The sequence below is a fragment of the Salvelinus fontinalis genome, chromosome 16 (genome assembly GCF_029448725.1).
Source record: "Salvelinus fontinalis isolate EN_2023a chromosome 16, ASM2944872v1, whole genome shotgun sequence".
Taxonomy (NCBI): Eukaryota; Metazoa; Chordata; class Actinopteri; order Salmoniformes; family Salmonidae; genus Salvelinus; species Salvelinus fontinalis.
The window spans coordinates 46471436-46484397 of record NC_074680.1 but is presented as its reverse complement, the minus strand read 5'-3'; the positions used below and the strand labels follow the sequence as shown (position 1 = coordinate 46484397).

The following is a 12962-nucleotide window of genomic DNA, read 5'->3' as shown; positions in this document are numbered from 1 at the left end:
GGTCTAGCAGCATATCATTGTGTATTCTCCAGTCTATAGATTGGTTTGGTCTAGCAGCATATCATTGTGTATTCTCCAGTCTATAGATTGGTTTGGTCTAGCAGCATATCATTGTGTGTTCTGTATTCTCCAGTCTATAGATTGGTTTGGTCTAGCAGCATATCGTTATGTTCTCCAGTCTATAGATTGGTTTGGTCTAGCAGCATATCGTTGTGTTTTCTGTATTCTCGTCTATAGATTGGTTTGGTCTAGCAGCATATCGTTGTGTATTCTGTATTCTCGTCTATAGATTGGTTTGGTCTAGCAGCATATCGTTATGTTCTCCAGTCTATAGATTGGTTTGGTCTAGCAGCATATCGTTGTGTATTCTGTATTCTCGTCTATAGATTGGTTTGGTCTAGCAGCATATCGTTGTGTATTCTGTATTCTCGTCTATAGATTGGTTTGGTCTAGCAGCATATCGTTGTGTATGCTGTATTCTCTAGTCTGTTCAGGGTCACATTTCTTTCGCTGCAGTGTTGAAGCTTCGTTGCCATGGTGACTTGGTACTGTGCAGAAACATTATCCAATATCTCTTCAGTTAGAGAAATGGAACGGTACTCTAAAGACACTGTATGGCGATTATTGTGGCAGTTAAGTTTTAATTTGCTGTTTTTTTCAAAGTATCCTTGGGTGTCTTGAAAGGTGAGAGTAAAACGTAATTATCATCATTGTAAAATAGATTTTTAAAAATCCTTATAACGGAGAGAGAAAGGTCTCAGGAATGGTATCAGTGTAATTAATCATCAGTCAATGAATGATTCGTTAACTGAAGAAATAAACCATGGCGACAGAGGGTTGAGGACGAAGAGACAAGAAACAATTATCATCCTTATTAACACTGAAACAATCATTTATTTTTTAAAGCACCACTCAAACAGCTACATGGCTACAACAGATTTGCCACAGAAATGCTGACACTTCACCAAGAAGCTCACTGAAAAATGTAAATGACTGAAACCTTTAGTCCTGAACCAATAGAAATCAAACGTGCCGTCTGAAGCCTTTAGTCCTGAACCAATAGAAATCAAACGTGCCGTCTGAAACCTTTAGTCCTGAACCAATAGAAATCAAACGTGCCGTCTGAAGCCTAACTAAAAAAAAAAAAAAAAAAATTCAATTTCTGCCTTAAGACTAAATGACTAACTAGAAGTGCATTTACAATACCATTGTCAATGTCAATATTATTACATATTTTTGGATCTTGTGATATTTAATGTCATCTATGGTTTGACCTCAGAAGTGATGACAATTTCTAGAAGTTCCAGAATGCGTTGCTGCCACAGTAACATTGGACCAATCATTATCCAGTATGTTCTGATTGACAGACAGAGCCAAGCCCTCATAGCCACTGTGTCCTGCTCTTAGCAGAATACACGTCCCAATGGCTCAAAAATACTAAAAAGGGTGTCGCAATTTTGCGTCACCAAACCAAGAAACTGGACTGTAAAAACACAAAGAAAAGCCACTAACTTGAGTCTCCGGTTGCATCCGAAATGGCCCCCTCTCCCTTACATAGTACACTACTGTTGACTATTGGCTCAGAGGATCCTGGTGAAAAGTAGTGTACTATATAGGCCAGTGTTACTCAGACCTCTGGGACCCTCAGTTGTTCCATGGGCCAGTGTTACTCAGACCTCTGGGACCCTCAGTTGTTCCATGGGCCAGTGTTACTCAGACCTCTGGGACCCTCAGTTGTTCCATGGGCCAGTGTTACTCAGACCTCTGGGACCCTCAGTTGTTCCATGGGCCAGTGTTACTCAGACCTCTGGGACCCTCAGTTGTTCCATGGCCAGTGTTACTCAGACCTCTGGGACCCTCAGTTGTTCCATGGGCCAGTGTTTCTCAGACCTCTGGGACCCCTCAGATGTTCCATGGGCCAGTGTTACTCAGACCTCTCCTCTGGGACCCCTCAGTTGTTCCATGGGCCAGTGTTTCTCAGACCTCTGGGACCCCTCAGATGTTCCATGGGCCAGTGTTACTCAGACCTCTCCTCTGGGACCCCTCAGTTGTTCCATGTATTTAATCTATACCAGAGCTAGCAGACCTGATTCAACTAGTCAACTAATCCTCAAGCCCTTGACTAGGTGAATCAGGTGAGGTAGTTCAACGTCCAAGAGGAGAGGAGAGGTTTGAGAACCACAGGGTATAGGCTAATGTGGGACAAGTCTTTCACCAAATGATCACCTTCCCACAACAGACGTCATCATCATGTCTTGAGCTTCTTCTCTGAGGGCGAGGTCTCCAACCCCTCCCCTGACCCTTGACCTCCTGACCCCAGGTGAGTCCGTTTTAGCGCCCCCTGGGCCGGGGCCTGGCCTCTCTGAGAAGACAACCCTGCCTCTTCCTCATCCTTCTCATCCTCCACCTGGTTCCTAGTGTCTGTTTGTTTCCCCGCCAAGGCCTCCCTCTCTCCCCTGGAATCTGGGGACGCAAACAGGTCTGGAGCCAGACGGTCCCTGGAGTCTACTGGCACTGCAGTCATCTCAGTCTGGTCAGGGAGCCGCAGGCCATTCATGTCAGGGCTGTGGTGATGTCTGGAGGAAGGGGAGACCCAGCTACTGTTGTCCTCCTCCGGACTCTCCAAGCCCTTGGCCATCCTCTCTAAAGCAGCCCCCGTCCCCCCTCCCTCCCAGGACTCTGTCCTCTGCTGCAGAGTGTCCTGAGCCAGAAGGGAGGTGATGAGGAGCCCCTCCTGCTCCGCTCGGTCGTCCTGGCTGTCCAGAGACACTGCAGGGCCGGAACCGGCAAGTCTGCCTGAATTGCTGGCACATCTCCCCGTTTTCGAGGTCCTCCTTTGGGGTCCGATCTGGACCGAGTCCTGGTCCTGCTGCAGCTCCGTGGAGGAAGCGGAGGAGGATGAGGCCTCGTCGATGGAGATCTTGGGGTAGGAGCAGGAGTCGACCCCCCCGGGGTACAGGGCCTGGGCGGACTCGGGGCGCCCTCCACTGGGCCTGCAGGGGAAGTCGACCCCCCCGGGGTACAGGGCCTGGGCGGACTCGGGGCGCCCTCCACTGGGCCTGCAGGGGAAGTCGACCCCCCCGGGGTACAGGGCCTGGGCGGACTCGGGGCGCCCTCCACTGGGCCTGCAGGGGAAGTGCATGCGGCGCCTCCGTGCGGCGTTGCGTTGTCTGGTGCTGACCCTTCGGCGCTCCTCGTCCTCAGAGCTGGTGGAGGAGGAGGTAGTGGAGGAGGTGGAGGAGGCCCCAGCGGGGGAGGAGGGGGGGCTGGAGAGGGTGGAGTTGTCTCGGGGGCTGGGGCGGGGCATGGGGTCCAGCCAGAACCCAGAGGAGTCAGAGTCCTCTCCCACCAGGTCCAATAAGAACGCAGACTGGTGATGTCGCTGACGACTCCTGGGCAGCAACGGCTCCGCCCCCGAGGCCTCGGGTGCAGCCAATGAGGATGAGGAGGAGCGGTCCGAGTCGCCCGTAGCAGCAGCGGGATGTACAGGCGAAGCAGTACCAACCCCAACCAGAACCCCGGCGCCGTCTCTTCCAGCCCGCGTCGAGCCTCGCCCCCTGGCCTGGAGCTGCAGGATGGCCCCCTCACTCAGGTCACTGTCTGAGTCCGAACTCCAGCCCTCGATCTCCCGACGCACCAGAGAGTCAAAGAAGGCCATCATACGAGGATCCTCCTGGATGGACTGAGATGACATGAGAAAGATGCAATCGTACTTCAATTCATCCCCCAGAATATGTGTGTGTGTGTGTGTGTGTGTGTGTGTGTTACCTGTGAGACGTAGTCGTGCCTCAGACCGCTGCCGCTGTTTAGCACCAGGCTGATATACTCCTCGTGGCTGTACAGACTCCTGGACTTATTCTCCACACAACCATCCAGGTCGCCCAGACTCTCTGTCTGCTGGTAGGGGCTCCACGCCTGGGGGAGGGAGGAGAGACAAGGCAGAAGTCAGGTTTAGAGAGCCTGTATCAGCTTTCACACTTCTGGTACAGAACTAGAGCTGCCGCAGGAGCGAGACTAGAGCTGCCGCAGGAGAGAGGACTAGAGCTGCCGTAAGGAGAGAGGACTAGAGCTGCCGCAGGAGAGAGGACTAGAGCTGCCGTAAGGAGAGAGGACTAGAGCTGCCGTAAGGAGAGAGGACTAGAGCTGCCGTAAGAGAGGACTATAGAGCTGCCGCAAGAGAGGACTATAGAGCTGCCGCAAGAGAGGACTATAGAGCTGCCGCAAGAGAGGACTAGAGCTGCCGCAAGAGAGGACTAGAGCTGCCGCAGGAGAGGACTAGAGCTGCCGCAGGAGAGAGACTAGAGCTGCCGCAGGAGAGAGACTAGAGCTGCCGCAGGAGAGGACTAGAGCTGCCGCAGGAGAGGACTAGAGCTGCCGCAGGAGAGGACTAGAGCTGCCGTAGGAGAGAGATTAGAGCTGCCGCAGGAGAGAGACTAGAGCTGCCGCAGGAGAGAGACTAGAGCTGCCGCAGGAGAGAGCCTAGAGCTGCCGTAGGAGAGAGCCTAGAGCTGCCGTAGGAGAGGACTAGAGCTGCCGTAGGAGAGGACTAGAGCTGCCGTAGGAGAGAGGACTAGAGCTGCCGTAGGAGAGAGGACTAGAGCTGCCGTAGGAGAGAGGACTAGAGCTGCCGTAGGAGAGAGGACTAGAGCTGCCGTAGGAGAGGACTAGAGCTGCCGTAGGAGAGAGCCTAGAGCTGCCGTAGGAGAGAGCCTAGAGCTGCCGTAGGAGAGAGCCTAGAGCTGCCGTAGGAGAGAGCCTAGAGCTGCCGTAGGAGAGGACTAGAGCTGCCGTAGGAGAGGACTAGAGCTGCCGTAGGAGAGGACTAGAGCTGCCGTAGGAGAGGACTAGAGCTGCCGTAGGAGAGAGGACTAGAGCTGCCGTAGGAGAGAGGACTAGAGCTGCCGTAGGAGAGAGGACTAGAGCTGCCGTAGGAGAGAGGACTAGAGCTGCCGTAGGAGAGGACTAGAGCTGCCGTAGGAGAGGACTAGAGCTGCCGTAGGAGAGAGCCTAGAGCTGCCGCAGGAGAGAGGACTAGAGCTGCCGCAGGAGAGAGGACTAGAGCTGCCGTAGGAGAGGACTAGAGCTGCCGTAGGAGAGGACTAGAGCTGCCGTAGGAGAGGACTAGAGCTGCCGTAGGAGAGGACTAGAGCTGCCGTAGGAGAGGACTAGAGCTGCCGTAGGAGAGAGCCTAGAGCTGCCGCAGGAGAGAGGACTAGAGCTGCCGCAGGAGAGAGGACTAGAGCTGCCGCAGGAGAGAGGACTAGAGCTGCCGTAGGAGAGAGGACTAGAGCTGCCGTAGGAGAGAGCCTAGAGCTGCCGTAGGAGAGGACTAGAGCTGCCGTAGGAGAGGACTAGAGCTGCCGCAGGAGAGGACTAGAGCTGCCGCAGGAGAGGACTAGAGCTGCCGCAGGAGAGGACTAGAGCTGCCGTAGGAGAGGACTAGAGCTGCCGTAGGAGAGAGACTAGAGCTGCCGTAGGAGAGAGACTAGAGCTGCCGTAGGAGAGAGACTAGAGCTGCCGTAGGAGAGGACTAGAGCTGCCGTAGGAGAGGACTAGTGCTGCCGTAGGAGAGAGCCTAGAGCTGCCGCAGGAGAGAGGACTAGAGCTGCCGTAGGAGAGAGGACTAGAGCTGCCGTAGGAGAGAGGACTAGAGCTGCCGTAGGAGAGAGGACTAGAGCTGCCGTAGGAGAGGACTAGAGCTGCCGTAGGAGAGAGCGTTATGATAATGAACCAACACATCTTCCTTCGACAAGCTCGTCAAAAGGGGACAGATGGCGAAGGAGATGAGTCGTCTGTCTTCACCTCAGGCCCTGTGATTCATGAGGGACAGTGAGTTATAATGACTGAAGACCTGAGAGTCATACAGGATGGGAAACCACCCAGTGAGGAATGCCTGGGAGTTACTACCGTTACCCTTTCAGAGGGTTTAGGAGTAGAAGGGCTGAGATAATTATTCTGATGGCACGGTGAGCACCCAGGCGGGTTTCTCCTTTTCCTGCAAAGAACAATTACCTTCAAGATTCTGTGCATTTTTTAAAGTCCTCAAACAACCGAACTGATGAACTTCATGACGATGTAATCAATTGATGTTCATGATGTCATGTGGATATGTCACTGATGATTTCACGAACCAATCATTGGTACCAAGTCATTTTACACATCAAGTCATACACCCACCCACGACCTGTGATTTGAATGATTATTAAAACTGTAAATAAAAACTAAAAAATAATCGTATCTACGACGTAACTACTGACCTTGATGACCTTCTCGACCCCAGAGGAGCAGATCATATTGGTGCTCGGGTTGAACCGGACTTGGTTCACGATGGAACGATGACCCTTCAGGATCATGGACGCTCCGTTCACCACACGACCTGGGCCTCCTGGAAGGGGCGAGACGGAAATAATAAGAGATTTGTCATCTGTAATCAGGTTTCCATCCAAACATTTCATGCGGATGAATTACCTGACGCGTAAAGAAAAGCCACGACTGGGTTGACTGAAACGGCGAAATGCCGACAGACAAATATGTTTGGAGGGATCTTTTTGTTTCCGGCAAAACGTATTATGCGAGAAATGGCAGAAACGCCTTTATGCGTAAATATTGATATGATAACTGTAATATTGAAGTAAACTTGGAGTCATGTGATGATGTGTTGTGTGGTCGTCCCACTACGACTCAGGAAACCATGCAGTTTATGGCTACAGATGAAATAAGTGATGAACTTCACAGGGTGGTGATCTTGATGCTGCTTTCCAATAAATATCAAGGATCTTATACTGGTGACATGATGGTCGATGCTTGGCTGCCGTTTGACAAATAATAAAAATCGCTATTATCCATAGTAATCTCATCATGTAGGTAGCCTACCCACACGGTCTCTGTGAGCTGTTGGCCAGAGGACACGTGTCTCTGTGAGCTGTTGGCCAGAGGACACGTGTCTCTGTGAGCTGTTGGCCAGAGGACACGTGTCTCTGTGAGCTGTTGGCCAGAGGACACGTGTCTCTGTGAGCTGTTGGCCAGAGGACACGTGTCTCTGTGAGCTGTTGGCCAGAGGACACGTGTCTCTGTGAGCTGTTGGCCAGAGGACACGTGTCTCTGTGAGCTGTTGGCCAGAGGACACGTGTCTCTGTGAGCTGTTGGCCAGAGGACACGTGTCTCTGTGAGCTGTTGGCCAGAGGACACGTGTCCCTGTGAGCTGTTGGCCAGAGGACACGTGTCCCTGTGAGCTGTTGGCCAGAGGACACGTGTCCCTGTGAGCTGTTGGCCAGAGGACAAGTGTCTCTGTGAGCTGTTGGCCAGAGGACACGTGTCCCTGTGAGCTGTTGGCCAGAGGACACGTGTCCCTGTGAGCTGTTGGCCAGAGGACACGTGTCCCTGTGAGCTGTTGGCCAGAGGACACGTGTCCCTGTGAGCTGTTGGCCAGAGGACACGTGTCCCTGTGAGCTGTTGGCCAGAGGACACGTGTCCCTGTGAGCTGTTGGCCAGAGGACACGTGTCCCTGTGAGCTGTTGGCCAGAGGACACGTGTCCCTGTGAGCTGTTGGCCAGAGGACACGTGTCTCTGTGAGCTGTTGGCCAGAGGACACGTGTCTCTGTGAGCTGTTGGCCAGAGGACACGTGTCTCTGTGAGCTGTTGGCCAGAGGACACGTGTCTCTGTGAGCTGTTGGCCAGAGGACACGTGTCTCTGTGAGCTGTTGGCCAGAGGACACGTGTCTCTGTGAGCTGTTGGCCAGAGGACACGTGTCTCTGTGAGCTGTTGGCCAGAGGACACGTGTCTCTGTGAGCTGTTGGCCAGAGGACACGTGTCTCTGTGAGCTGTTGGCCAGAGGACACGTGTCTCTGTGAGCTGTTGGCCAGAGGACACGTGTCTCTGTGAGCTGTTGGCCAGAGGACACGTGTCTCTGTGAGCTGTTGGCCAGAGGACACGTGTCTCTGTGAGCTGTTGGCCAGAGGACACGTGTCTCTGTGAGCTGTTGGCCAGAGGACACGTGTCTCTGTGAGCTGTTGGCCAGAGGACACGTGTCTCTGTGAGCTGTTGGCCAGAGGACACGTGTCTCTGTGAGCTGTTGGCCAGAGGACACGTGTCTCTGTGAGCTGTTGGCCAGAGGACACGTGTCTCTGTGAGCTGTTGGCCAGAGGACACGTGTCACTATATAAAACGCAAAACCATCAGTAGAGTTTAACATGTCATGGAACCCATTTAACATGAGAATATAACTATATTATTATAATATAAATAGAACATAACAGCAAAAGTCATTTTTATGTGGACTACGTTATCACGCCCAGCCTTTTATCCACAAAAAAAAAGTTTGTTTGCTTGGAAACCTCTCTGGTTTGGAAAATGTGCATATTGTTTCATCTGTCACAAATTGGACAGAAACTTAGCTATTGACACAAACAAGATTGAAAAACTGATACGTAAACACACACACACACACTTACCAGCTTCAGGATCCTTTGGGATTCTCCACATATAAAGATTGAAGTCATCTGATCCAGACAAGACGTACTGGAGGAGGACAACAAAGAGATTAACATAGAGGCATCTCAAAATGCCCACCCTATTCCTGATGTAGTGCACTACTTTAGTCCAAAGCCCTGCTGAAATAAGTAGTGGACTACATAGGGAATAGGGGTCCACTAGGGACTCTTTGTAAGACAACGTCCTCTATAAAACACATCATGATGTTAAACTATTACATAAAGTTCTCTGTTCCTGTTGATACAAAAAAAAAAAAAAAAAAAGCTTGTGAAGATAGTCAGGTAACATCTAAACTTAAAAAACATTACAGCCAGTCCATTTTCAGATAAGAGACCATATTCATAATGCGTCTCCGAGTAAGACTGCTGATCTAGGATCAATTTAGTTCTGTATTTTAGATGATAATGACACAGATTAGATAGACAAGATCTGATCCAAGATCAGCACTCTTTACGCTTTATGAATCCGAGCCTAAAAACTCGGGGGGGGGAAATGTGTCATATTTAAAAATCACCTTTAATTATATAAAAAAAAATATATATATATATATATATTTTTTTTTTTTTAAACCCAAGGATCCAGTTGTAAAAACAGCACAACAGCCAGCACAGTTACAATACGGAGACAGAAGAATTTGACAAATCTCTTCTCCGAGGGAAGATAGAATTTGAGATGAGGTGTAAACTTCTACAAAACACACCGAGCAGAAAATATGTGTGGTGTCTGTTGCCAGGCAACGAGGAGCAGAGCCAATGAAGCCAGAAGAGAGGAATGATCCAAAGGCTGCATCTCAAATGGCAACCTATTCCAGATATAGTGCACTACTTTGGACCAGGGTAGTGAGCTATGGTAGGGAATAGGGTGCTATTTGGGATGCAGGTATTGTCTCTCTCACTAGGGTCATTATATATCTACTAACTAGTGACATCACTAGGGTCATCATATATCTACTAACATCATATATCTACTAACTAGTGACATCATATCTACTAACTAGTGACATCACTAGGGTCATTATATATCTACTGACTAGTGACATCATATATCTACTAACTAGTGACATCACTAGGGGCATTATATATCTACTGACTAGTGACATCATATCTACTAACTAGTGACATCATATATCTACTGACTAGTGACATCACTAGGGCCATTATATATATCTACTAACTAGTGACATCATATATCTACTAACTAGTGACATCATATCTACTAACTAGTGACATCATACATCTACTGACTAGTGACATCACTAGGGCCATTATATATCTACTAACTAGTGACATCATATATCTCATAACTAGTGATATCAAATCTACTAACTAGTGACATCATATATCTACTGACATCACTAGGGTCATTATATATCTACTGACTAGTGACATCATATATCTACTAACTAGTGACATCACTAGGGTCATTATATATCTACTGACTAGTGACATCATATATCTACTAACTAGTGACATCATATCTACTAACTAGTGACATCATATATCTACTGACTAGTGACATCACTAGGGCCATTATATATCTACTAACTAGTGACATCATATATCTACTAACTAGTGACATCACTAGGGCCATTATATATCTACTAACTAGTGACATCATATATCTACTAACTAGTGACATCACTAGGGCCATTATATATCTACTAACTAGTGACATCATATATCTACTGACATCACTAGGGCCATTATATATCTACTAACTAGTGACATCATATATCTACTGACTAGTGACATCATATATCTACTAACTAGTGACATCATATATCTACTAACTAGTGACATCCCTAAGGTCATTATCTACTAACTAATGACATCATATATCTACTGACATCACTAGGGGGTCATTATATATCTACTGACTAGTGGCATCACATATCTACTAACTAGTGACATCACTAAGGTCAATATCTACTAACTAGTGACATCACTAAGGTCATTAGCTACTAACTAGTGACATCACTAGTGACATATATCTACTAACTAGTGACATTATATATCTACTAACTAGTGACATCACTAGGGTCATTATATATCTCCTGCCTAGTGACATCACTAGGGTCATTATATATCTACTGACTAGTGACATCATATATCTACTAACTAGTGACATCACTAGGGTCATTATATATCTCCTGCCTAGTGACATCACTAGGGTCATTATATATCTACTAACTAGTGACATCACTAGGGTCATTATATATACTGACTAGTGACATCACTAGGGTCATTATCTACTAACTAGTGACATCACTAGGGTCATTAGGAAGCCTGTGGTGACATCAGTGGGCTCCCGAGTGGTGCAGTGGTCTAAGGCACTGCATCTCCGTGCAAGAGGCGTCACTACATTCCCTGGTTCGATTCCAGGCTGTATCACATCCAGCCGTGTTTGGGAGTCCCGTAGGTCGGCCCAGCGTCGCCCAGGGTAGGCCGCCATAGTACGTAACAATTTGGTCTTAACTGACTTGCCAACTTAAATAAAGGTTTATTCACTAGGGTCATTAAGAGGTGACACCCACTAGGGTCATTAAGAGGTGACACCCACTAGGGTCATTAAGAGGTGACACCCACTAGGGTCATTAAGAGGTGACACCCACTAGGGTCATTAAGAGGTGACACCTGGGAGGGGAGCCCCATTACACATGTCAAGTAGAATTGTAACCATTACCGGCACTAGCCTTTTGGAAGCTAGTGCTTTCTCTATTCTGTGCGTATGGCCCCTTAACTACTTGTTGTCAAGGTGACGATCTTGCTTAGAGACTAAGCAAGCTAAGCAAGATCGTCACCTTGACAACAAGCAGTCAGGGGGCCAGTGGCACAGAAGAGAGAAAGCACTAGTGAATGTAGCTGCAGTCATTCCACATCACCTCCTTCTCACAGGCATAACTTCTCTCTCGCTTTGTTTAACTCTGGTCTCACAAGCCACTGGTAGATTCCAGCCTGGCGCAGCACAGTTCTGTTATTTTAGTGTAGAACGGTCTTCTGTAGCTAAGGTCTCCCCCGACAGCACCGCAGCATATTGTGAACAGAAACTAGACATGTTTTCAGAGTGATATCATGTCTCATACGAAGAGAGGGGGGGGCTAGTGCCAAATTACACCCTATTCCTTACATAGTGCACTACTTTTGAGCAGAGCCCTGGACACTACGTAAGGAATAGGGGTTTCAAACAAGGTCTGGGGAGGAGCTGAGGAAAGAGTCTTGGCTAGAGATGCAGGGCTTCTGTGTTCATCACTTGAAGAAGACAGAAACGCCTCAATAAGGCCTCAACTTTCACATATTACCCTCTGGGCTACTTCCCAACTGGTTCCCTATATAGGGCTACGGACTAAATAAATAAGGGCAATGGTCAAATGTAGTGCACTATATAGGGAACAGGGTGCCATTTGAGACGGACCCTTGAGCCTACTGCAGAGTTCCTTCAGGAAAAAACCCAACTTTATAATGTCTCTATAGGGAAGCCTCTCTTCGACAGACTCTCTCTCTCTCTCTCTCTTCCCAGAATAGAAGAAGAAAACAAAAACACGAGAAATTGGGACGTTGACTTTCTTGGTACGCCTTAAAACAGAACGGTCTGTGGTTTAGATCGTACGAGTGTTATCTAACGACGCAAAGGTTGAAGGTCAAAGTCCCACAGGGATCACATCCTCGTACGGAACATGTACCCCACTGTACTGTAAGTGTCTCTGCTAATCGGTATACACCGGTACCAGTCACATGTTGACACTTAGTCATTCCAGGATTTTCTTTATTTTTTTTACTATTTTGTACATTGTAGAATAATAGTAAAGACATCAAAACTATGAAATAACACATATGGAATCATGTTGTAACCAAAAAAAAGTATGAAACAAATCAAAATGTATCTTAGATTTGAGATTCTTCAAAGTAACCTTGATGACAGCTTTGCACACTGTTGGCATTCTCTCAGCCAATAAGGTAGGGTTGGGTATACAGAAGATAGCCCTATTTGGTAAAAGACCAAGTCCATATTATGGCAAGAACAGTTCATCATTACTTTAAGACATGAAGGTCAGTCAATACGGGAAATTTCAAGAACTTTGAACGTTTTTTCAAGTGCAGTCTCAAAAACCATCAAGAGCTATGATGAAACTGGATCTCATGAGGACCGCCCCAGGAAAGGAAGACCCAGAGTTACCTCTGCTGCAGAGGATAAGTTCAATAGAGTTACCAGCCTCAGATTGCAGCCCAAAGAATTGCTGCAAAGAAACTACTACTAAAGGACACCAATAAGAAGAAGAGACTTGCTTGGGTCAAAAAACACGAGCAATGAACATTAGACCGGTGGAAATCTGTCCTTTGGTCTGATGAGTCCAAATTTGAGATTTTTGCTTCTAATCCCCGTGTCTTTGTGAAACGCAGAGTAGGTGAACGGATGATCTCCGCATGTGTGGTTCCCACCGTGAAGCATGGAGGAGGAGGTGTGATGGTGCTTT

At 48.2% G+C, this 12962-nt stretch overlaps 1 protein-coding gene across 4 annotated transcripts in view; it reads right to left on the bottom strand.

The window, feature by feature from the left end:
* Positions 1 to 870: 870 nt before the first annotated feature.
* Positions 871 to 12962, bottom strand: part of LOC129813257 (DDB1- and CUL4-associated factor 5-like) — a 32704-nt gene continuing 20612 nt past the window's right edge. For 2 of the 4 annotated variants that reach the window (XM_055865564.1, XM_055865562.1), the window contains 4 exons: positions 8452 to 8518; positions 6258 to 6385; positions 3769 to 3915; positions 871 to 3682 (listed from right to left, as the gene is read on the bottom strand). In XM_055865564.1, the coding sequence (XP_055721539.1) occupies positions 2249 to 3682; positions 3769 to 3915; positions 6258 to 6385; positions 8452 to 8518 (1776 nt within the window). In that variant the 3' untranslated portion in view covers positions 871 to 2248. The remainder of the gene's footprint in view (positions 3683 to 3768; positions 3916 to 6257; positions 6386 to 8451; positions 8519 to 12962) is intronic. The other 2 variants (XR_008753138.1, XM_055865563.1) reach the window with 2 other exon arrangements.